Source organism: Orcinus orca, chromosome 12 (assembly GCF_937001465.1).
Source record: "Orcinus orca chromosome 12, mOrcOrc1.1, whole genome shotgun sequence".
Taxonomy (NCBI): Eukaryota; Metazoa; Chordata; class Mammalia; order Artiodactyla; family Delphinidae; genus Orcinus; species Orcinus orca.
In genome coordinates, this window is record NC_064570.1 from 42,365,358 (window position 1) to 42,392,157 (window position 26,800).

At 35.6% G+C, this 26,800-nt stretch overlaps 1 protein-coding gene across 2 annotated transcripts in view; it reads left to right on the forward strand.

The window, feature by feature from the left end:
- Window positions 1–26,800, forward strand: part of GOPC (golgi associated PDZ and coiled-coil motif containing) — a 43,150-nt gene that overhangs the window by 8,827 nt on the left and 7,523 nt on the right. Inside the window, exons 2-7 of one of the 2 annotated variants that reach the window (XM_004264680.2) lie at window positions 16,240–16,404; window positions 17,970–17,993; window positions 21,640–21,815; window positions 22,798–22,963; window positions 25,338–25,433; window positions 26,096–26,260. In XM_004264680.2, the coding sequence (XP_004264728.1) occupies window positions 16,240–16,404; window positions 17,970–17,993; window positions 21,640–21,815; window positions 22,798–22,963; window positions 25,338–25,433; window positions 26,096–26,260 (792 nt within the window). The remainder of the gene's footprint in view (window positions 1–16,239; window positions 16,405–17,969; window positions 17,994–21,639; window positions 21,816–22,797; window positions 22,964–25,337; window positions 25,434–26,095; window positions 26,261–26,800) is intronic. The other variant, XM_004264681.3, reaches the window with a different exon arrangement.

Sequence of the window (26,800 nt, forward strand, 5' to 3'; positions counted from 1 at the left end):
CCAATAAACCCATTACATGTTAATATCATTATTAATGAAAAAATAACTACATTTTCCAAAAAATTATGAGTAGTATTATTTTATATTAAAATTAAAAATATATATCTGGTTTAATAGAAGATAGCTGGACTCTCACATCTGCTTTCAAACAGTTATGGTTTGTGGTTTTGGTTATAGGGAGAAAATTTGACCTCACAGAGAAGTAGCTCGATCAGGGAGGAGTATTTTAGTAGCCATTTCAGATAATTGTGGATATTCTTCTTTGATAGTAAAAGGTAGTTTCTTTTTTCTTTTTTTTTTTTTTTTTTGGAGGGGGATATTTATTGACATAGAAAAATGTTTATATATTTTTTTTATGAAAGAAAAAGAATATTCATTTATTTTTAATGACTTATTAGAACAAATACCTATAGATATCATTATATATATGATATATAAATTAATTATACAATATATCATGTATTAATTATTAAAACATACTCTGGTAAATATTATATATTCAATATGAAACAGGAGGAAAGGGGGCAGGGCACAACCTTTAAAAGAATTACATAGCCCGAGGACACAACATAAACTGATTAGAACAAAATAGGTCCAAGATGGCGGACGAGTCTACTTCCACTAGACCTTGAGCCTCAGTATACACTCATTGTAACACATCAGCAAGCTAAGCGACACACCCACAGGTGCCACGACAGTTCCAAGGATGACCATAAAGGTCAAAAAGTGGGCGGTGGCTCAATTCCTAGAAATCCCCACCCCTTCCCCAAAATAGCTGGAATACTCCTCCCACTCATCAGTGTATGAAATTACTCACCCCTATAAAACTAACAACCCCATACCCTGGTGCTGCCCTTGCCTTCTTTTTTTTTTTTTTTTTTAATTTTTTTTTATAGGTATACCTGGATTTAATTCTCACTTCTACCGCTTGGTAGCTGGATAGCCTTAGACAAGTTTCATACCTCCCTGAAATTCACTTAATTCAGTCTGTAAAATGGCATAATAACTTATTATAGCATCCTTTTAGGAATTTTAAATCAGTTCTTGAAATAAAAGTACACAATATATAGACAAGTATGGATTCCTCAATAGATGTTTGACCTTTCATTTCTCCAGTATCCCACCCGCATCAAATAAAGAAAAATACTTTTTAAAATTTACGAATATTTCATTGTTGTAAAGTTAAAGCCATAAAAATAATCAAATGGCCTACTATCATACCGTTAGAAGAAAAAAAAAAGGTGTTCATGAGAGTTCCATATTAGAATACAAGTTTTCCTTAGGCACCTGTTTATGTATGCTATTCTGCTCTTTGCAATAAATAATTAAATTTAAAAGACTTAATTCCTCACTTTTAAGACCTTATTAGTTTACAAATTACATATTGACCTATGCTAAATTTTATACCGACCCATGCTAATGAATTCAGTACAGAAAACAAAAAACACTGCACTCAAGCAAACTACATATATATATATATAAAACTTATATGAGAATTGCTACTCCAGCTTTCTTTTGGTTTCCATTTGCATGAAATACCTTTTTCCATCCCCTTACTTTCAGTCTGTATGTGTCTCTAGGTCTGAAGTGGGTCTCTTGTAGACAGCAAATATATGGGTCTTGTTTTTGTATCCATTCAGCCAATCTGTGTCTTTTGGTGGGAGCATTTAGTCCATTTACATTTAAGGTAATTATCGATATGTGTGTTCCCATTCCCATTTTCTTAATTGTTTGGGGTTTGTTATTGTAGGTCTTTTCCTTCTTTTGTGTTTCTTGCCTAGAGAAGTTCCTTTAGCAGTTGTTGTAGAGCTGGTTTGGTGGTGCTGAACTCTCTCAGCTTTTGCTTGTCTGTAAAGGTTTTAATTTCTCCATCAAATCTGAATGAGATCCTTGCTGGGTAGAGTATTCTTGGTTGCAGGTTTTTCTCCTTCAACACTTTCAATATGTCCTGCCACTCCCTTCTGGCTTGCAGAGTTTCTGCTGAAAGATCAGCTGTTAACCTTATGGGGATTCCCTTGTGTGTTATTTGTTGTTTTTCCCTTGCTGCTTTTAATATGTTTTCTTTGTATTTAATTTTTGACAGTTTGATTAATATGTGTCTTGGCGTATTTCTCCTTGGATTTATCCTGTATGGGACTCTCTGTGCTTCCTGGGCTTGATTAACTATTTCCTTTCCCATATTAGGGAAGTTTTCAACTATAATCTCTTCAAATATTTTCTCAGTCCCTTTCTTTTTCTCTTCTTCTTCTGGAACCCCTATAATTCGAATGTTGGTGCATTTAATGTTGTCCCAGAGGTCTCTGAGACTGTCCTCAGTTCTTTTCATTCTTTTTTCTTTATTCTGCTCTGCAGTAGTTATTTCCACTATTTTATCTTCCAGGTCACTTATCCGTTCTTCTGCCTCAGTTATTCTGCTATTGATCCCATCTAGAGTACTTTTAATTTCATTTATTGTGTTGTTCATCGTTGCCTGTTTCATCTTTAGTTCTTCTAGGTCCTTGTTAACTGATTCTTGCATTTTGTCCATTCTATTGTCCATTCTATCTCCAAGATTTCGGATCAACCTTACTATCATTATTCTGAATTCTTTTTCCGGTAGACTGCCTATTTCCTCTTCATTTGTTAGGTCTGGTGGGTTTTTATCTTGCTCCTTCATCTGCTGTGTGTTTTTCTGTCTTTTCATTTTGCTTATCTTACTGTGTTTGTGGTCTCCTTTTTTGAAAAGGTAGTTTCTTAAAGGTTAGTTACAATGTGGAGTCTGAAACCCTATCAATAAACTTTTCATACACCGTTACATTAAAATACATTGGTCTATCTTTGTAGCCTTTGAATGGATCTTTTACCAAGGCATGATTTTAACATTGTGCAGTGGTCATTTTGAAAATATTGGTTTGCTGAGTTATCCAGATCTTCTAAATGTGGACACATCTCATTATACAATATCAAAAAATCACATTTGTTAATATCTGCAGTCTCATGAGAAAAATCTGTAAGTATTAAGAAGCTGTCAAGCTTATGGTGATGGATTCCAATTTTCCAAAATTCTAATTTTCACTTTGAAAGTATAAGTTCTTATCATTGCCAACAAATGCTGTCAGTTGTTTTCCTTGAAATAACAGATTCACTTTATTCTCAAGAACATGTCTGCCAAATATATTAATCTTTTTTTTTTTTTTTTTGCGATATGCGGGCCTCTCACTGCTGTGGCCTCTCCCGTTGTGGAGCACAGGCTCCGGACGCGCAGGCTCAGCGGCCATGGCTCACGGGCCCAGCCGCTCCGTGGCATGTGGGATCTTCCCGGACCGGGGCACGAACCCATGTCCGCTGCATCGGCAGGCAGACTCTCAACCACTGTGCCACCAGGGAAGCCCTATACTAATCTTAATAACCACAGTTTGTTCTTCTTTCAAATAAATATGGTGTTCCAAGAAAAAAAGTTCAGTTTTGCATCTCAAGCAGTTGCATAAGTGCTTTTCCTTGAGACAGCATAGTTTGATATGCAGCAGGTATGCTTTATGTATGCTTCCCATTTCATCACACAGAATATTAAAAAGACTTACTCAGGGTTGAGATTTTTAGAAATTAATAATTTTACTGCTTTATCAAGGACATTCTTAAGTGAATTTTTGGGTTTTGTTTTTGTTTATTTGTTTTTTATAAATTTATTTATTTATTTTTGGCTGTGTTGGGTCTTCAGTGCTGCGCTTGGGCTTTCTCTAGTTGCGGTGAGCGGGGGCTACTCTTCGTTGTGGTGGGCGGGCTTCTCATTGAGGTGGCTTCTCTTTCCTGTGGAGCACGGGCCCTAGGTGCGTGCTTCAGTCGTTGCAGCACGTGGGCTCAGTAGTTGTGGCGCATGGGCTCTAGAGTGCAGGCTCAGTAGCTGTGGTGCAAGGGCTTAGTTGCTCCACGGCATGTGGGATCTTCCCGGACCAGGGCTCAAACACATGACCCCTGCATTGGCAGGCAGATTCTTAACCACAGTGCCACCAGGGAAGTCCTTGTTTTTTGTCTTTGTTTTGACTGCGAGTGCATGAGAGTGAAGAGTACAGTGACTACTGGTAGTTTGGTGCCACTGCATTGACTTGTGTTGTAAGCATTCTATTCATAATTGCTTTTGTACCTTCAGTACAATGTCAACACAATGAAAAAGGCAATTCATATTTTTTTATTATGAAAATAGTTTTGACCTTGTGGATGCCCTGAAATAGTCACATAGGCCTGTGAGAACTGCTGCTCTGATAAACCGAAACACTTCCCAGAAGGATAGCCATACACTCCCACCCCACTAATTCTGATTCTCTTTGCTTCTTTCCTATAGCTTATTATGGTTTGTAGTTATGTATATTACTACTGGCTTTGCTGTGACCTCGGGCAAGTTACCTAACCTCTGTGCTTCACTTTCCTTCTCAATACAAAAAGTATCTTTGAGGATTAGGACAATTAAAACATGAATATGTTCAAAACAGTGCCTGGCACATGGTTAATACTATTATTATATATGCGATTCATTTTCTTTATGAGCTGCCTTCTGCACAAGGCCACTGAAGCTCTGCAGGGCAGGCTCCACATTTGTTTTGTCTACCAGTGTATCCCTAGAAACCAGCCCACTGCTTGGCATATATTGGTGCTTAATAAATACATGTTGAATGAATGTGTGATGTTGTGGGAGACTAAAACTAAAAATATGTTTGCTTGTCTTGAACTGTAGAACACTTCGGGGAGAAATAATGACAGATGAAGTTTGCGGTCTCTATGCTCGGATTGGAAATTGGAGCAAATAGGTGGAGTTTTCTCACAGAATTTTCATAAGCCAAATGAACAGACTGCTTCAAGAGCTGACATGTAATAAAAAAGAATATTATTTCTTATCTTGAGGGATGACAGAGATTTTTATCTTTGACCTTTGAATATATTTTCTGTTTGGTCACAGTCTTTGCTTTAGAACAGGCTCATTGGCTTTTTGTGATCTTCGATAGTAGGGCAGCACTAACCATCCTGAGCACAGGAAGAAAAGATAAAATAGAGGAAGATTCTTTTTTTTTTTTTGCGGTACGCGGGCCTCTCACTGTTGTGGCCTCTCCGGTTGCGGAGCACAGGCTCCGGACGCGCAGGCTCAGCGGACATGGCTCACGGGCCCAGCCGCTCCGCGGCATGTGGGATCTTCCCGGAACAGGGCACGAACCCGTGTCCCCTGCATCGGCAGGCGGACCCTCAACCACTGCCACCAGGGAAGCCTGAGGAAGATTCTTTATAAAGGAGTTGCTTAAATTAAATGAGCTCTAAGACTTTGTTCAGCTATTTTGAAGAAGTAGAAGAAAAGAAAGAGAATGGATCAAAATGCTTTCATTAGTTACATTATCACCTTGAAGAATGGTTCTGCTGTCTGTCAGGTATAAATAAATAGCTTAGGATCTTTTATATAAGAATCTCTATAATAGATTCTTTTAAAAGTTTCGATCGAAGAAAAAAAAGACAGTCTCACCAGATAAAATGGCGTTGCTTCTTTAAATGAGGCAAGGAGAATTCTATAATCTGTAAAGGTTCTCCTATTAATAGGAGGCTCAGTATTTAATACTCAACAGTAATAAGATGTCTTTTTTTTTTTACAGTCATATCTTGCCATCTCTTTATGATTTTTATTTTTTACATTTGTTTTATTGCTCTTACGAGCTTTAAAGCCTTTTGGTAAGTAGGTGGGTGTAGATGATAAATTTTAGATATTGGCATTAAATGGTATAATTGCTAGCGATTAAATTCCAATCTGTACTTTTCATCCTAAACTGCATTTGCAAATATTAAAAACATACAGACATTTAAAAGCATAATTGTTTCTTTTTAATGATGTGATTACCTTTTGTACACTATTTTATTTATTTTTAGAAGATGTTGGGGATAGGAGTTTATTTATTTATTTTTGCTATGTTGCGTCTTCATTTCTGTGCGAGGGCTTTCTCTAGTTGCGGCAAGTGGGGGCCACTCTTCATCGCAGTGTGCGGGCCTCTCACTATCGTGGGCTCTCTTGTTGCGGAGCACAGTCTCCAGACACACAGGCTCAGTAGTTGTGGCTCACGGGCCTAGTTGCTCTGCGGCGTGTGGGATCCTCCCAGACCAGGGCTCGAACCCATGTCCCCTGCATTAGCAGGCAGATTCTCAACCACTGCACCACCAGGGAAGCCCTGTACACTATTTTAAAACAAAAGGTGTGGAAGCAATTTGTAGGTAAACGTGAGATAATATTTACATCTTTATCAGCAGCTTTCAATGCTATGGTTCATAACAGTTAAACTGCTATTTGAAGTCAACTATTTTCTTTGTAATTCTTACAGAGAATACAACTTGGAGTATGTGTGCTTTTGTGTGCATGCCTGTGCATGCCTACACGTGTGTCTGTGTGTGCACATGAGTTCCAGTGTGTGTGTGTGTGTGTGCATGCATTTGGGTGTGTGAAGGGTGGGGCTGGCTAGGTGGATGATGTTCAGAGTAGTCTCTTGCTTAGAGCCCTGTCTAGTTCTGAGATTTGGGAATGTGATCTCATTCGGAACTCATGGACACCTTCCTTTCCATTTTTCCTATTACTGCCAGAATTATAAAGGATGTCAGGAGGTGTGAGTTTTAATCCCATGCAGTTTGTAATTTAGGACAACTCACCTAATCTCTTTGGGCCTCAATTCTTCATGTGCAAAATAAAGATGTTTTACCAGATTTTTAATTTAGGTTCTTACATCTTCTAAAATGTTATCAAAAGAGCTATATGAAATGCCAAAACCAATGAGTGAGCTAGATCAAAGTTCCCTGCTGTTTGATGTTTGCTAATGTCTTGTCTTAGTTTAATCCTCCCCAGAACAAGAGGTTTTTGAGGGGTGCTTAAGGTAAAGTAGTTGGCATTTTTATCTATAAGACAGTTAAATAAAAACTAGCCTTCGTTTAGAAAGAGAAAGTGCAGCTGTTGTGTAGTTTTTTTTATAAATTTATTTATATTTTATTTATTTATTTTTGGCTGTGTTGGGTCTTTGTTGCTATGCGCAGGCTTTCTCTAGTTGCAGTGAGCAGGGGCTATTCTTCGTTGCGGCGCGCATGCTTCTCATTGCCGTGGCCTCTCTTGTTTCAGAGCATGGGCTCTAGGCGTGTGGGCTTCAGTAGTTGTGGCATGCGGGCTCAGTAATTGTGGCACACGGGCTTAGCTGCTCTGTGGCATGTGGGATCTTCCCAAACCAGGGTTCGAACCCATGTCCCCTGCATTGGCAGGTGGACCCTTAACCACTGCACCACCAGGGAAGTCCTGTTGTGTATTTTTACACGATTATATGGATGGAGGATTAAGGTCTAGACAGAGTAGAATAATAGGAAACTCTGAATAAAAAATTACTTAGATTTTGGTGCCACAGAGTGGAATCCAGAAGTTAAGAATTATATTAGAAAGGAATTATCCTGATGGAAAAGAGTTTGAGAGAAGAAATAGAATAGTAATGACTGCATTTACAAATAAATGGTAATGATAATCCTCAAAATTTGTTTAAATACACTGCCTCTCTGTCTTTTTCATTCCTGGGGATACTTCATTCCTATGTTGCAGAATGTGCCCTGAAGTTTCATATATCTCCCCACTCCATTCCAGCTGATATTGGAGATCCAGGGACCACATTTTTTTTTTAACTAAGTTTTTAAAAAAATATTTATTTACTTAGGCTGTGCCAGGTCTTAGTTGAGGCATGCAGACTCTTAGTTGCGGCATACAGACTTCTTAGTTTTGGCGTGTAGACTTCTTAGTTGCAGCATGTGGACTCTTAGTTGTGGCATATGGACTCTTAGTTGCAGCATGCACGCGGGATCTAGTTCCCTGACCAGGGATCGAACCGGGGCCCCCTGCATTGGGAGCACAGAGTCTTACCCACTGGACCACCAGGGAGGTCCCCAGGGACCACATTTTGAGAATCACTACCTTAGAAAATCTCACCATTGGTTGTTTAATGGCCTTTAAATGAAGGCCATGGTCTTAAGGCTCAGAGATCCTCCTAGAGTGAGGTCATTTTGTCCTTGATGAGTTCTAGGGAAAGAATATCCTGATGGTCAGCTTTGTTTTATTTTATTTTATTTTATTTTTTCTGTAAATGAATCCAAGATCAAATATAGGAAAGTGAAGAGATTGGGTTAACTGGTTGATTAACTGGTTTTGATTTTGCTTTTTAAAAGATTTTTTTGGATATCACTTGAAAATTTAAGAGTTGAAGGTTGAAATCAACTGTTTATTAATTTTCACTCTTTGCTAGTTATAGTGTTGCCAAGGTAAGACAGTGAGGTGAAAGATGGTCAGCCTTTTTTTATGGTCAAGCTAGTTTTTAGTCTGTTATTTACTAGCTGTGTGATCTTGGGCAAATTGCTTAAACTCTGATTTCCAGTTTCCTTAGCTATTAAAAAAAAGAGAGTATGATGGTAAGAATTAACAGATGGCGCATGGTACGTGATTGCTTGCCATATTGGTAGGTAAATGCTTGCTTTATGGTAGCTGTGAATATTGTTAGTAAGTCAAACATAGGTATCGTAGCTGTAGAAACACATTTTTCCTTATGGCTAACTGCTTGATAATACTTTTACTACCTTGCCCTGAGAGTAAGAATTGGGTTCAAAGTGCTGTTTTGCTACTGACCATTTGGGTAGCCCTAGAAATAAAAGCAGCTTTGATGGGCCTTGGTTTTATTATCTAAATAGTAATCGTCATAATCATAGTTTTTATGTTCTCTAAGATCTCTTTGATTATAAAGTTCTGTGATATTAGGAGGTTAGCCATTGAATAAAATATGGAAATTTCTAATCTTCACATAAAATTTACCATTAACTAACTTTTCTTAGCAGCTAAAATGCTGATATCATAGACAAGAAAAGAGTTATTTAAATATTATGAAGTATAGAGTAAACTTGAAACACTTGTTTTGTTCCAAAATAATTAAATTGGGCTTTGAATTTTGATACCTGCATCCTTGCTTTGTAAAGAATTTTTACTTAATTTTTAAAAATTTGAGCGACCTCTTGAGAAATTATTTCACTTAATGAAGAGTCCATGTTTCTAGTAGGCCACTTTCAAAAAACCTCCATACTACCCTGTTTTTCCTTGCCTTTTTAAAATACAGTCACTTCTGATTTGAATATTAGTCTGCCACATTAATTAATGAATACCACTTGTGCCTCTTTAGCATCTTTCTTAATGCCAGTTTTACTCAGTTATTAATAAATCATGAGATTTTTGGTTTGAAACATAAATCATAGTGGGACAACCAGACAATATATACCTCTTGAAACACACAGTGTACTTCTTGCTACAAACATTTAAGTACCATAGTTCCTCAGTATTTGCAGGGGATTGGTTCTAGGCCTCCCCGCCCATACCCCTGCAGATGCCAAAATCCATGGAAGCTAAAGTCCCCTTTATAAAATGGTGTAGTGTTTGCATATAAGCAAAACACATCTTCCCGTATATTTTAAATCATCTCTAGATAACTTATAATACCTAATACAATGTAAACGCTATGTAAATAGTTGCCAGCATGAGGCAAATTAAGTTTTGCCTTTTGGAACTTTCTGGAGTTTTCTCTTCTGAATATTTTTGATCCACAGTTGGTTGAATCTGTGGATGCAGATTGCATAGATATGGAGGGCTGACTGTAAATCTAAACCTTTAGATCTACTTGTAGTTTATAGGAAATATAAGGAATAGAGGAATATATTAGACAACACTGCAAAGAAACAGTAAGACAGATACAGAATGAAAGTCAAAGTAATGAAAAAAAGATAAGGGTTGTTATAGATTAAATGGCCTATTTTAAACTATTTCTGGGTAGGTTTACTTTAGCATAAGCTTCATATTGCTCAAAAAGTGCATATTATTCAAATATCTATTTTCCTTTTGTGATTATTTTATTTCAAAGATTATAAAACTCAATAGGTATTTTTTTGACTAAGAAGGACTGTCTAGACCAGGCTCATTTGTACTTTAAAGGTACAGTCTTCAGGGAATACTGAACATTCTAGTAATAGGTGATTTTAAATTTTTATAATTTTTTTTTTTGGTGGGCAATTTGTTAAATTGATGCATGTCTATAATACATTTTTATCATACACGTAAGTTTTTTGTTTTTTTGTTTTTCTTTTCTAAGGTTTTTGGTTAGGAGTATTTGTGAAAGGTGTAAAAACTGTTAAACTAACATTCTTTTCTGGAAGGCAATAGAAGTGAAGTTCTACTTTATTTAATCTCTTGCATATGTTTACTATATTTAAAAAATAGAGTCAAGTACTAGTATTATTATTTATTTTAGCATTTAAATCTTAATGGAATTTGTTACTGTTTCAGATTCATAATAAAAGGGCCAGCCCAATACATCAGCTACTAGCCTGATGTGGCTATTGTGTGTTTGAAATATGGCTGGTCCAAATTGAGATGTGCTGTATGTGTAATATACATAATGGGTTTGAAGACTGAGTATCAAAAAAAGAATGTAATATTTTAATCATTGTTTTATATTATTATATGCTTGAATATAATATTATATGATATTTTAGATGTGTTGGGTTAAGTAGAATATATTATAAAACTTGATTTTACCTGTTTAATTTCACTTTAAAATAATTATTTATTTATTTGGCTGTGCCAAGTCTTAGTTGCAGCACGCGGGATCTTCAGTTGTGGCATGCAGGACTTAGTTCCCTGACCAGGGATCGAACCCAGGTCCCCTGCATTGGGAGCGTGGAGTCTTAACCACTGGACCACTAGGGAGGTCCCTAATTTTACTTTTTAAAATGTGGCTGCTAGGGGACTTCCCTGGAGGTCCAGTGGTTAAGTCTCCATGCTTCCATTGCAGGGGGCATGGGTTCAGTCCCTGGTGGGGAAACTAAGATCCTGCATGCTGCACGGCACAGCCAGAAAAATAAAGCAAAATAAAATAATAAATAAATAAAATGTGACTACTAGAAAATTTTTAGTTACATATGTGGTTCATATTTAATTTCTTTTAGGCAGCGCTATACTAGAATATCACAGCTTTTCTATTGCAATGAAAACATGAGCTGAGGATTTCTGGTCTGAGAAGGATCACAGTGGATTGATAGTTTTAAATTTTAAAAAATCTTTTGTAAAAACAGAAAAACTAGCATAACAAAAACACCCCACAAAACCCAGTGATAGCCTCTTCAGCAAAACTAAATGAGGAGGGCATATCCTCACAAACCCCAGAACATGGGTTGGTCAGGGTAGCAGGACCAACACAGAGTGCATGTGGATGAGCACCTGTGGGGCAAAAGAAATAAATAATAGCAAGGGGACCCAGGCACAGAAATCACTAACAGAGCCCCAAAGGAGAAGACATCACTTTGGATGGGAAACTTGAGCAAACGATCTAAGAACAACTGGCAAAACTGCCACCAGGTTGCAGGGGAATGCAAAACAACCATGGGGACACACTAAGCAGCAGCGGGAAGATTAGAAAGTACTTGGGGTGGGCTTTCAGAATCTCAGAGATTTCTAACAAAACTGCTTTTGAGAAAGACAGTCCAATTCTGAAGAAACACTGCTGGAAATAGAATCCAAATTCAGCAGGGCAGAAACATGAAGTTTGAAGTGAGGAGAGTTTGTATTCAAGATAGGGGAGGAATACATACATAGGAGGTTGATTGCAAAACAGTAGTTCTGGCTACAGACAGGCCATTGTTTTAAATAGTTCAGTTTAAGGCCAGGGGTGGGAGCCCGCTAGCCTGAAGCTAGGAAAGCTCCCTCTGCTCACCTCAAACCCCTCCATGGAAGTCTCCTCCTACCTAACATGTACTACATGAAAACCCATTTCATTTAAACATGAGTAACAGAAAAGGATTTTATTTAAACCCCATATAAATGTACTGTAATCAGAAAAGGTAAAAATTAATAGAATAATGTGACAACAGACAACGAAGGCATATCAGAAAAATAAGGCTGCAAAGCAGTTGGAAACTGTAAACTGTATTATAAAATAAAGGAAATTAACAATGTTATTCACCTATGAATAAAACAGAATAATTCAGAGATAGGAAAACTCAGAAATAAAGTAATAAAAATAAAAAGAATACTTGCAGAACTTTGGGAAAAAATAGGAAAAAAAATCATTTCAGAATGGATCCTAATTTGGAAGAAGTGTAAAAAATAGGTAGTGCAGTAAGTACAGCAAGAGGAAGAGGATATACAAGGGGAAAACAGAAAGGATTTGAGAGGAAATTGCAAATATAAAAGATAGGGAAAGAATAATTAATATTAGTATAATTGGAGTCCCTGAAGAAGCATGAAACAAAACCAATATTTAAAACTTCTATCAACAAACTCTCATTTATTGCTGGTAGGAATGTAAAATGGTTCAGCCACTGTGGAAGACAGTTTGATGGTTCCTTAAAAAGTTAAACATAGAATTATCATATGACTCAGCAATTCCACTCCTAGGTATATACCCAAAAGAATTGAACACATGTACACAAACAAATATATGTACACATATGTTCATAGCAGCACTGAACATAATTGGCAAAAGATGGAAATAGCCCAATGTTCATCAACTGACGAATGGATAAACAAGTTGTGGTATGTACATACAGTGGACTATATAGCTGAATATATTATATCTGAATTTTTATAGTTAAATATATTATTCAGCTCTAAAAAGGAGTGAAGAAGTACTGATACATGCTATAATATGGATAAACCTTGAAAACATGCCGAGTGAAAGAAGGCAGACACAAAAGGTCACATATTGAATGCTTCCATTTATATGAAATATCTGGAATAGTTAAATCCATAGAGACAAAATGTGGATTGGTGGTTTCCAGAAGCTGGGGACAGAGAGAGTGGGGAGTGACTGCTTAACAGGTACGAGGCTTTCTTTGGGCATGATGAAAATGTTTTGGAACTAGATACAGATGGTGACTGCACAACATTGTAATTATAATAAATGCCACTGAATTGTTCACTTGAAATGGTTAATTTACTGTGATATGAATTTTGCCTCAATAAAAAACAAATTACCAACCAATTCACTCTTTAAAACTATAACAGAGCATTGAATCTGCATGTTGAGAAGAGTACACATGGACCTAGAATGATTAACACCATGCTACATTTTAGTAAAATATGGGACTAAAAATAAAGCAGACACAAGATCAAGTCACTTATAAGAGAAAGAAAAGATTAGGATTTTGGACATTTAAATAGAAGCGTTTCATACCAGAAGCCAAAGGAGCAACATATTTAAAATACTCAAGGAAAGAAAATATGAGCCAAAGATTTTATATGCAGCCAAACTGACTTCAGATATAAAGACCACAAATAAATAGTTATGAACATGCCAGAAATCAGAGAATACTGTTATGAGAGCTTTCTGAGAAATCTACAAGGCTAGAGAATGAGTTGAATTCATAGGAGCAGCTCTGGTAAAAGGTCAAGTGGTCAGTATAGAATTTATTTAATAGTGGAACTAAGACTATCAGTGTTAAGGATGAGAAAATGTTTAAACATTACATATTGTATGCTCTGCATTATAAATATAGCGCAACTACCGAAAATGGGAGAAAAGAGTATCTTGAAAGTAGTATAACCTTGATGATTGCTCATAGTTATTAGCTGAAATACCAAGATAACGCTTTATCAAGATGCTGGAGAAGAGTAAGAAAAGGGGGAAGAAAATGCTAATAGTTTCGTGACTGTTCATAGCAAGGATGTTATCTTAAATATAATCTAAAGAGGAAATTAAGGATATTATCTAAAAGTAATTATTAAAGTTACAGAGTTTCCAGAATACTAAAAAATATATATATTTTAAAATCTAGCAATGAGCAGTTAAGACCTTACATGTGTATGTGCTATTTACAACTATAAAATGAAAAATATGAAAGGTTAAAATAGACAAAATTATACCAGGTAAATGCAAATAAAATGAAAGTAGGGGGCTTCCCTGGTGGCGCAGTGGTTGAGAGTCTGCCTGCCGATGCAGGGGACGCGGGTTCGTGCCCCGGTCCGGGAGGATCCCACATGCCGCGGAGCGGCTGGGCCCGTGAGCCATGGCCGCTGAGCCTGCGCGTCCGGAGCCTGTGCTCTGCAACGGGAGAGGCCACAACGGTGAGAGGCCCACGTACCACAAAAAAAAAAAAAAAAAAAAATGAAAGTAGGAGTTGCAAACTTGATAACAGATAAGGTAGAATTCAGGTCAAAAAGCATTTAATGTGGGGGAGGAAACTACTGACATATTGAGCTACATTGAAGTTAAGCACTCTGTTCATCAAAAGACACCTTTCAGAAAGTTAAAAGACAAGCCACAGAATGGAAGAAAGCAATTGTAACTCATACCCAATAAAGGACAACCTTATTAGTAATCAAGAAGTTTTCATTAAAACCACAATGAAATGCCACTACATTCCTACCAGAATGGCTAAAATTAAAAAGACTCACAATACCAAATGAAGGCAAGGTTGTGAAACGATCAGAGTTCTCATATATGGTGGGCATGTCAGTTGCTACAACCATTTGGAAAACTGGCCTTTTCTGCTGAGGTTTAACATATTCATACTCTGTAAACCAGAAGTTTCCTTCCTAGATATATACTCACCAGAATTGTATTCCATAGAAAGCTATGTAGGGTGTTGCTAGTGTACCTGTCTTCACCTCCTTACCTGCACATATCATGTAGCTAAAATGTCATTGAGAGAAAATGTTCCACGGTTATATGGTGTTGATGGTTGCACAATTCTATGATTATACGAAAAGTCACTGAACGGTACACTTTAAAAGAGTGAGTTTTAATGGTAAGTGAATTATATCTCAATAAAGCTGTTATTAAAAACAAAAACAAAAATGTCATTGAGAGCATGTAGTGATTTCCTACCAGATTTAATCTCAGTTTTGGTTTATCATCCAAAGCCATTTGTTGTATCTAGCCTCACTTTCCTATCCAGTTTTGTGCAGTCTGTCAATGTACAGCCCCTGTCAGTAGTCTAATCTCCTTGCTAATAACACCTTCATATTCTAGTAAGTGCTTTCATATATAAGATTAATAATATGAAAATAGTCAAAGCCATGGGTATTATCCCTATTTTATTTATTAAAAAAATCTTATTTGAAGTATAGTTGACTTACAATATTACATTAATTTCAGATGAACAACAGAGTGATTTGATATTTTTATAGATTATACTACATATAAAGTTATAAAATATTATCTATATTCCTTGTTGCTGTATATTACATCCTTGTATCTTATTTATTTTATACCTAGTAGATACTATCCTATTTTAAAATCAGGGAAACTTGAATGGACACAGTGATTTATCTGGAATCACAGGGCTAGTATTAGAATTTGTTTCAACTTCAAGATACTTATCGAGCATCTTTTATGTAGTAGGCACTAGTTGGTGCAGTTGGGATGTTTAGGTAGATTCTAATTCTCTGGTCTCTCTACTCAGAGAATTTACCTACGTTGCTTCTAGTCTGTCTCCCCTTGCTAGTCTTCTCATCTCTTGACTGCTTTACTGCTTCTATTTGTCCTTGTTGTCATTTAACTTCAAAGCCCTTCTAAACTCTCTTTTCCTCACTAACCTTCTTTAAACCTTCCTTTACTTTGAATTTCTTGGGACCTGACCGATTCTAAATATATCTGTAACTTGCCACACATTTTTCTTTAGTTGGTTCGATGCATATTTATTACCTCAGTTGATAAGGAAGCTTCTCAAGGGCATAAATAATTATCACCTATAATTTAGAAAGTATTCTCCACAATTTTTTTCCCCTCATTGAACCAGCATACTTGTTGGCTCCGTAGATGCTTATTAGTAAAATTATGTTCAATAGAAAACTAAGGCCTTGCCTTGGTCTTTAACCCACTTGTTAGTTGGGAAGATCAAACACACACAAGGGATATGTCCTGTTTGCAATTGTAAAACAATGTATCGATTGTGAAAAATGAAAAGCTTCAGATTGAATGGCTGAGTGGCTCTGATGCGTTGTTCTGCTACAGTGTAACAGTTAGCTGTAGCTTACAGTTAATAATGGACTTCTAGTGTTCATCTATTCATTTCAAAGATAGCCTATGTCATTCTTGAATAATAATTATTAGAGTCAAAATAAAGAAAATTAAGCATACTTAATGTTTTTATTGTAGCTGTTTTATTAAAAAAATTTTTTATTGAGGTATAGTTGATTTACAACGCTGTGTTAATTTCTGCTATTGTTGCTGTTTTTATAAGGCACAGTTGGTGGATCTGAAATCTGAACTGACAGAGACCCAAGCAGAGAAAGTTGTATTGGAGAAAGAAGTACATGATCAGCTTTTACAATTGCACTCTATTCAGCTTCAGCTTCATGCTAAAACTGGTCAAAGTGTTGACTCTGGTACCATTAAGGCAAAATTGGTAAGTAGTTTAGAGGGTAACATATATTTATATGTGTTTTAGAGGGTGAAAAGGACAATCTTTAATGAGTCTTTTTAATTATAAAAGTTAATATGTGCTCCTGGGAAATTTAGAAAATACAGGAAATGTGAAGGTCATCATAATCATCCACAGTCTTATCACCTGGAGATGATCAGTGATAACATCAATAACCAATTGGTACTTAGAATAGGATCTTCTTCCTATTTAAAAAGATCTATATAAATACACTTAAAAGATATTTGTGATTATAACATATAAACATTTTTTTGGACCTATTGTATCAGTTAAGATTAAGTTCAGTTACATGTAACAGAAATCCCAAGTAACATTGGAATTATTCTTAAATAGTACAAATTATTTTCTCCTAGTTAAAGAAGCCCTGAGACAGGCATTCAGAGCTGATATGGCAGCTCCACAGATAACAGGGATCCAGTTTCCTTTTGTTGTTCTGCTCTGCCATCTTTAGCTCATGGTTTCTGTCTTCAGGATTTCTTCATATCTGCATTCCAGGTAGGAAGCAGGAAGATCTAAGGGCAAAATGATGCTTCCCAGCTGCATTAGTTTTCTTTAAAGACTTTTTCACGGAATCCTCGTCAGCTTTTTGCCAATCATTTAGCTGTCTCACTGGCTATCCCTAGCTGCATGTCATTCCCTTAGTTGGTCACATGACCACCTCCAGTAAAATTGGAGTTCTGTTAATAAGGAAGAAGAGGAAAATGGAATGGGGTGCCAACCGGTGGCACATTTTTTCTTTTGCTCTTAATATAAGTATCTTCCCTGCCACTGAGTGCTTTGTCATGTTTGCATAATGTTCATTGTGTAAATGTTCCATGATTAACTATTGCCCTCTTAATCAATGTAGGTTGCTGAAATAGAATTTTTTTAAAGTCTCATTTCTGTTTAACCTCATATGTATTGTGTACTATGTACCAGGCACTTTGTTAACTATAGGGGATACAGCAGTAAATAAGACAGATAAAGCTTGGGAGAGGCAGAAGATGAAATGATGTTGATGATGAGAGTAATACAGTTCAAAGTTTTACTCGTTTTCAGTTAATTCTGTTTAATTGGTTAGTTTCTAATAAGGATATGTTAGAATTTATTTAAATGAATATTTACATTCTCCTAAAGTCCTTTTAAATTCTGAAATTCTATAAATATAAATTATTAGTGTTGTTTTATTTAACTGAAATGAGTCAGATTCATAACTGCTTCTTTGGAATGTTTGATACTAACATTGAGAAACAATGTACAATTTCACTAGAAAAGGATTCACCTGACATTTTAACATTAGATTTGAAACATGGTGCTGTAGTGGAAAGGCACTGAACCAGGTGTGTTAACTAATTTCGATAAAACAAACATTTTTAATCTAATCCTGTGCAGTTACTATTGCTTATGGATTTGCAAATATATTTGTTCTAATGAACTTTACCCAAGTGATATTCAACATATGGGAATTTTCCTTGTAATGATTGTACCACTAAATAAATTCATTTGTTTGATGTTTTTCTAATTATAAAACTTTTTTCTTATATCTTAAGTCTGTCCCCTCTGTGGAGGAGCTGGTAAGTATGCCATTTCTGTTTTGCTTAATATGTTACGCTGAAATGTTCTTAGTGCTTTATTTGCATAGTACATGTTGTCACTTTGTATGTATTTGAAAGTGATATTAACGATGGTAATTTTTTAATGTGCCAATACGTGAAAAGTTCAGCGAGTAGCCCATTGCTCTTTTCGCACCTTGTGTTGTTAAAAGATTTTTCTTTTGTTTGTGATTTGTTGCCATTATTTGCAGAACCCATCAGCGTTTGACAACTTCTGAGCTTTGTAACTTGCTCATAGGCTACTTCAAAAGAACAATTGATTTTCCTTATGCAGGCCTAGCTCTTTCCTCCTTTTCTGTTTGAATTTATTCCCAGAGAAAGAATGTGCATGTTGGTTTCTTATTTATCCACTGCATGTGTTATAACTTTTCATCAGTCTTGAGAATAATTGTGTGGCCTTTGAAACAACTGAATTTTGAAACCCTTTTTATTTTGGAAAATAACAATATATAAATTCTTAATATTTTTCCCACTACTTCAACCTAATCAGGTTCTAAATTGTCATATGACTTTTCTTCTTTTGAAAATATACTGTTTGGATAGCGGAATACAAAATTAACTTCTTTGTTGTTACCTAATGATGAACAGGTTAACTAAAACAAAAAGGTTTTTTCCTTTAAATCTAAAAGTGAGGGCTTCCCTGGTGGCGCAGTGGTTGAGAGTCCGCCTGCCGATGCAGGGGACACGGGTTCCTGCCCCGGTCCGGGAATATCCCACATGCCGCAGAGCGGCTGGGCCCGTGAGCCATGGCCGCTGAGCCTGCGCGTCTGGAGTCTGTGCTCCGCAACGGGAGAGGCCACAACAGTGAGAGGCCCGCGTACCGGGGAAAAAAAAAAATCTAAAAGTGATTAACTTCAGTGTTCTTAGTCCTATTCTTGCTTGCATCTGTTAATTTCAGGTCTGCAAGTTTGTCAGATTCATTAGGGGTTTAAATCATTAAAGCAAAGTAGTGTCTTAATATGTTTCTCAGATTTCGTAAATATTATATAAATAGCTCATTAAAGTGTAAGTAGATAATCCTCAACATAAAATTTATTTAGCCCGTAAATAAAAAATTCTTGGTCTCTAGGAACTCATTTTATGAAACAAACAGCATTAACCTCAGTAAATGTCATAAAAAAAGATTTTTGTTCATCTTGTCCAAACTGAGGTTTTGTAACTGATACCTGCCCTTTTAGGAAAGAGATTCTGAAGTAAATTGAGATGTTAAGAATTCCAAAGTTGTTGTAAAAAGAGGATTCTAGATTATTAGTTCTTCAGATTAAAAAAAAAAAAAAAATCTAGGGACTTCCCTGGCGGCCCAGTGGTTAAGACTCCGTGCTTCCAGTGCGGGGGGCATGGGTTCAATATCTGATCGGGGCACTGAGATCCCACAGGCTGTGGGGTGCAGCCAAAAAAAGTAAAATAAAATAAAATAATTTTTTTTAAATCTACAAATTGTGTTCTAATGGTTATATTTGTTTTTTTACACAAGTTGAAAAAGCATGCTAATTAATCTTCCTTTTGTTTATCACATATATAATGACAGATATTTTAATCAAGGAAGTGATAAATATATTCAACATTTGGTAGTTGTCATTCATTTTAGTTTGTATTTTTTTTTGTTATTGTTTTTACGATTGTGGTACTCACTGCCTTGTATTTGAGTATATCATATATTGATGTTTAAATATGTCATATATTGATATGCTGTTGTCAAAACAGTAGATCAAAGCAGACATTGAAATTACTACCAAATACATTCCATTAATTGTTAAAAGTTTGCTTACATTTGTTTCTCAGCTTAATATTCACGATAAAAAGGGAAATAATTATAATAGTCACTATTCATACATTAGAAACAATATCATTTGCCATTCACTCAATAGAAACATTCTTCTTGTGCTGAGATGTAGATCTTTATTTAAATCTCCTGAAGGGGACATGGTGTAGTGAACAGTGTCATCCACATCTCATCAATAAATATAACTGAATTTTCACAGGATTTATAGATTCTGTACATAGTGAGTCAGTAAAAGCAGTTCTCTAAGTCAGTAAAAACACTTCCACTCAAATTTGGGATGGTTCTCTTGATCCAAAAATAACACTTAAAAGATCTTTTGTCCAACTCTCAGAAGGGTTTTATTTTGCCACACAGTCTGTGTGTGTGTGTGTGTGTGTGTGTGTGTGTGTGTGTGTGTGTGTGTGTGTGTGTGTTTGAATTTGAATTTGACTCCCTTTAGGCAGGATTTTGTACCTTCTGTTTTCCCCTCCACTTTGTCTTGTACCTGCCTATCTGTTCTGTGCTTGAATTCCAAAGGTATTTACATTTGTAACCCTTGATGTATAGGTACACTGTACTTTATACTTTGAAGGTATATTGAGAATTATTTCTCTGACATTTGAGCTGGTGATAAAAATTTGATGGCAAAGATCTTAAAGTTATATTCTCTGGCTAACACCTATAAATTCATATATATGGGTTATCTACCAAGTGGAGCATAGGATGGCATCCTTTTTTGAGAGTAAAAATGAATATCCATCCAACCTCATAGTAGGCAAGTGAGGCCAGTATTTTTCCTCAGAAAACAGTTCTTCAGTCACTTTAACATATGGACAAATAGATGATCCAGATCCCAAAGTTCAGTGATAATCTATACCATAGATATACCATAGATATATATACATAGATACTATACTATAGATATCTATGCTATAGATATTTTTTACCATAAGCCATATTTTTTTAATTGAAGTATAGTTAATTTACAATGTGCTAATTTCTGCTGTACAGCGAAGTGACTCAGTTATACACAAATATATCTTCTTTTTTAATATTCTTTTCCATTATGGTTTATCCCAGGAGATTGGATATAGTTCCCTGTGCTCTACAGTAGGACCTTGTTGTTTATCCATCCTGTACATGATAGTTTGCATCTACTAACCCCAAACTCCCATTCCATCCCTCTCCCTCCCTCCCACTTGGCAACCACAAGTCTCTTCTCTGTGTAGACATTTTTTAATGTGTAAATATTTTAATGCAGTTGTTACCAGCATTTCTCCATGACCATAAAATGTTTTAAAAGAATTGGAATATCTGTTCTAATTTAAGCATTGTCAGTTTCTTATAATGCTGTAAGATAAATTGGTCATAGAATGTATCTCTGCGTCACTGAATGGCTTTGACCTGTTTATAGAATTGCTGCATTAAAGTTCATTAAATGTTTGGGCACAACCACCAGAGTGATTACTTTGGTCTAGTTTTAGAGTCATTTTTAGGAAGTAGGGAGTAGATTTAATTATCCATTGAAGCCATTACTATTAGTGTGTGATAACATGAGCTTAGAGAAGGCTACTAATCTTGGTATCCTCAGGATCAAGGTGCCCCAAGCCATGTTATTATCTTACCTAGAAGTGGTTCCAACACCTTCTGGTACTAGTTTAAAAAAAACTGGATCCAAATCTTTGTGTTCCATTTTATAGAAACGAAGTGGTAATTTTTATCATATGCTTTCATTGTTGGTGTCATAGATTGTGTGCTTTTGTGTATTTTAAGGAACATGGTCTATTGCTAAAGAGTCTTAAAAGTGTATTCATTGCATTATTTTTTATAAAAAAATTGCAATAGGAAAGAGAGCTTGAAGCAAACAAAAAAGAGAAAATGAAAGAAGCTCAACTTGAAGCTGAAGTGAAGTTGCTGAGAAAAGAGAATGAAGCCCTTCGTAGACATATAGCTGTTCTCCAGGCTGAAGTTTATGGGGCAAGACTAGCTGCCAAGTACTTGGATAAGGAACTGGCAGGGAGGTGCGTGGAAAATGAGTACCCCTGTGCTCTTAGGTGACCAACTGCATAGTTAAAGAGGTTGACTCTTATCTCTTTTGGTAAATGAAATATTAATCTTTGTCCTAAGAGTGATTTTATCATTGACTGTAGCTTACTGTTAACTTAATATTGATAGCATAACATATTGCAAATTTATTTAGCCATACTAAATAAGTATTTCCGGTTTACACACACACACTGTTAGTAAATTACTGTGAAATGCTAACAACTCTTAGAGCTGCACTTTTTACCATTTCCTGCCTTGACACCATAACAGATGATGTTCCCATGTACGGCAGGACTTCCGTAGGAATTCTTTCTGTGATCATTGAAACCCAGTCTTTCTTGCCCCTCAAAAACATGTTGGAATGACAGTGGTTTTATCATAATAATACAGAGTTCTGCTTGTATTAATTTTTTATGGTAAATTATTCACAAACTTTGGTGATTCATTATTATTACTAAATAATTTTCAGCTTATTGTTCTAATGTCATATTAAGGACTGATGTGGAACAAATAAAAATAATTTATATCATCTTGAAGTGCACATTTTCTAATAATTTTACCACATTTAAAGAAATAATCATTTTGTAAAAAGATACTCTCATTGGAAAAAATGTTTTGTACAGTTAGCCTCACCTAAAGACTAGTGTGATTGCATGCAAGACATGAAACATGTTAATTGACATTAGTAAATTGTTTCTAAGATGTATATGAATTAAGTATGTGACTAAAGAAGGTCTCAATCATTCTTTTTTTTTTAAACTGATTTTCCCTTGAAGACACCTGTCTCTTTCAGAATTTTCATGTCTCTAAATCTGAGACACATCAGGAGGTTCCTGAGTATTAGTTTTATTACTGAATTAGATTTATGCAAAAACTACTTGTGTTCAGTAATTCTTCTGAATTCTTTCTATAGTATGTATAATAAAAAACTAACTGAATTCTTTTCCCAATATGAAGGGTCCAACAAATACAATTACTAGGACGAGATATGAAGGGACCTGCTCATGATAAGCTTTGGAACCAGTTGGAAGCTGAAATACATTTGCATCGTCACAAAACTGTTATCAGAGCCTGTAGAGGGCGTAATGACCTGAAGCGACCAATGCATGCACCACCAGGCCATGTATGTTTGCTTTTCTGCTGTTCCTCACTCAGCCTTGCCCTTTCTTTAATCACAAGTCCTTTGCATTTAAAAAAATTCTACTAGTATTTAAAACCTTTATTTAAAAGTGAATTAAACTTATTTAAAATAGGTACATATTTAAAGTTTCAGCAACCCATATAGCTCTTTACAGATTTACTAATGCCCAAAAATGATATTTCTGAAGACAGTGAACTATTGCTAGCAAATGCATGTTGCTTTGGCTCATATTTCAGAATTTTCCTGAATCTTGATTAGGCATGTTTACAAATATTTTAAGCTAAGCAGAGAGCGTGTGATCCCATTGATAAATTGGCAAATATTTTTGGATAGTTCTTTACAGGGGACTTTTAGTAACTAGATTTATTTGTAGTTTCTGAACTAACATTTATAACTGTTTGGTCTTGCATTAAGGTGGAATTTGAGGTCTGTGTCCAATTGTCTGCTTCTGTAGCCACCACTGTACAGGAGGTTTTCTTTCTACTTGGATAAAAATTTATTAAATTTCACTACAACAGCAGCCTAATGATAGAAACCTTAATATAATAAAATCGTATCTAACTCCTACCCAGTGGATCACATATCTTAGTAACACATAAAGCCTGACCTTGAATAGTAAAATTATTTGTTGCCTCTGAAAAGATTATTGCAAGAAAAATTGATATGTATGTCTAGTTGGTGGGAGAGGAGTGGCGATTGCAATAAGCACTTATGCCATTGTCTACTTTGGGACACTGTTGGTCTCCATTAACTTCTAGGCAGTGGCCAGATCATAAATGTTATTTTATGCTAAATAAAGGAATTTGAACCTTAACCTGATAATCATGAGGTTTTTCAATAAAATAGTGGACTAATAAGATTTAATATTTGTTTGACAATTACTTTGGTATAGTGAAGAGGATATATTGGAAGAGGGCCTAATTGAAGTCGGAGAGTTACATTTAGAAAGATAATAAAATAAGGAGAAAGTGGTTAGAGGAAGGACAGGTTTGAGAGAAGTACAATCAAGAGGATCTGGTGACTAACTGCTTTTGGTTAATTAGGTGAGTGAGAAGGGAATGTGGGTTTTTGGTTTGGGCAGCTGTGTGAGATGGCATGCATTGATAAAGCAAATAGAGGGAAAGGAAGATTTTGGCAGAAAGATGATGAGATCAGTTTTAGACATGTAGTGTTTGAGGTGCCAGTGGGACAGCCAAGTTATATCCAATTAGATATATGGCTCTGGAATTCTAGAGAGAATTCTGAGTTGAAGATTATTAGGTAAATCATCCTTTGAACCATGGAATTGATTAAGTCACCCAGGGAAAATATATAGAAAGTAAAAAGATGGAAGGAGACTTTTATGGAGTGAGGGACGGAAATGGATCACCAAAGGAAGGAGCCTGAGGTGGAGCTATCAGATATAGGCCATCTAGGAAAGCACTAGTATAATAGACACCAAAGAAAAGAGAAGGTTTCAAGGAGGGGATAGTGAACAGTATCAACTTTCTGCAAGGTTCAGAAGGGCAGTGACTAACAAACGTATTCATTGGAAGTAGCCACATTCGTTACCAGTGCCTGTAAAGAAGACAGTTTCATTGGAGCAAGTGGGGGCAAAACCCTAATTACAGTGGTTGGAGTACTGAATGTAGGAGGCAAGGAAGTAACTACAGTTAGGATTAACTGTGTATGCCGGTTAAGGAAAGATGGAGGGAGGATAGTAGGTAAAGAAGACAGTGGGTGATTGAAGGGTTTTTATCTGTGTTGTTTTGTGTTTGTACATGGTCAGTATTTTAAAGCTGGATGAGACCTGGAGTTTTTTCATGTGCTGAATTAGGGAAGGAGCTTGTAGAGAGAGGGAAAGAGTAAAGGTACCAGAGAAAGAATTATTAATGGAACAAGGTCCTTTAGTTAAGAGGTAGACTCCAGAACGCAAAGAAATGAAAAAGTAATTAATGATCCAGTTGGCATTATGTTTTTCAGTTCTACAAATCAGTTAAAATGGATATAGATCTTTAAGGTATTTTTCCAGTTAAGATAAAGTTACCTCCTTTCATTTCTTGAAGATATTTGTTTATCAGTTCCTGGCAGTGATTTCTTTTGTAATGTTCTACAATTTAAAAAGAGATGTACCAGATGTATTAAAGAAGTTAATAAGAGCGTGAGAAAATCATCTGTATTTCACCGTGTTAACAGAGGAACTATTTTTGCTTTCCCATTTTATCTATTTATTAATTACTTTCTTAACACTATACTGTGTATCCATTACAGGCAACTAATAAAGATTCCTAAAAGCAAGTTATAATAGTATGGGTTTATTCTATATGGTATATTATTTAAGTAGTACTAATTTTTCTTCTTTTTTTCCTTCAATAAGGATCAAGACTCTTTAAAGAAAAGCCAAGGTGTTGGTCCAATTAGAAAAGTTCTCCTCCTTAAGGAAGATCATGAAGGCCTTGGCATTTCAATTACAGTAAGAAGTAGTGCTTCCAGTCTTCTTTTCTACAGTTGTCTAGTATTATCATGCTCCTTTGTTGGACATCATTGGGAAATAAAGTATTCTGAATATATTTTCTAAATAACTAAATTTATCCCCATGGGTAACAACACACACACAATTATGATTAAAAGCTAGAAGGTGGAATGTACCAAACATTGCATTTCATCAACTTTGTGTTGCATATTTTTTCACATTTTAACATCTGTGAAATTGAGATTCATCTTATAATTATTTTTGTGGAACATAAAATAATGGTTTGTCTTACCGTTCATAGTGACTCAGATTTGATAAAATCTAATAGTGCTGTGGACTGCTAATACATAAAATATATTTATTTATTTATTTACGAGAGTAGCTAATTGTTGTTTTTTTGGTTTTTTAGGGTTCTTTGTTTTTTGGCTCTGGAATGCGTTTTAAAAAGCACATGTATATTATTAATCGTTTTATTTAGAAGTAACTTTGATATTCATAATAATTTGATTTACCATTACCTAAATATAATAGCAAATAGAATTTCACTCAGTATTTATAATAAGAGATAGTATAGGTGCTTACTGAAATGTTCTTAGGAAAATATCAGTAGAATAGTCTGTGACTATGCAAAGGTAAACTAATTTACTGCTTTTTTTGGTTAGGGTGGAAAGGAACATGGTGTTCCAATCCTCATTTCTGAGATTCACCCAGGGCAACCTGCTGATAGATGTGGAGGGCTACATGTCGGAGATGCTATTCTGGCTGTTAATGGAGTTAACCTAAGGGACACAAAGCATAAAGAAGCTGTAACCATTCTTTCCCAGCAGGTAAGTACCCTTTATGTAACTAAAATTGGATCTGTTGATTGTTCCTTTTTGAATCTGTTGAATATTTTATACTTCCCTAGGAGGTTTCTCAAGTAGTAAAGTGTATATATATAGACACTAGTTCTCTATTATAGAAGACATTCAGCCAGATTTACTGAAAAAGATTTGCTCTTCTTCACAGCTGTATAGTTTTGAGCAAGTTACTTACAGTCCTTTATGCTGCAGTGTCCTCATCTGAGAGCTGTAAGGATTAAGTATGTTAATACATATAAAGTGTTCAGAACAGAACTTGGCTCTTAGAAGGCAAAACATTATTAATGACTAAAACGCTATACAAATATAAAGTACTATAGAAAAAACAATGTTAGAAGTGGATTGATTTTACAGTCATAAATGTTGGCACTCAAGGGTCCTTAAAAATCATTTAGCCCAACCCTCTTATTTAAAATGAGTGAACTAAGCTTCTTAGAAATTAAATGATTTGCTTAAGGTTGCAGAACATATAAAGAGTTGAGAGTTATATCCAGGAGTCATATTTGT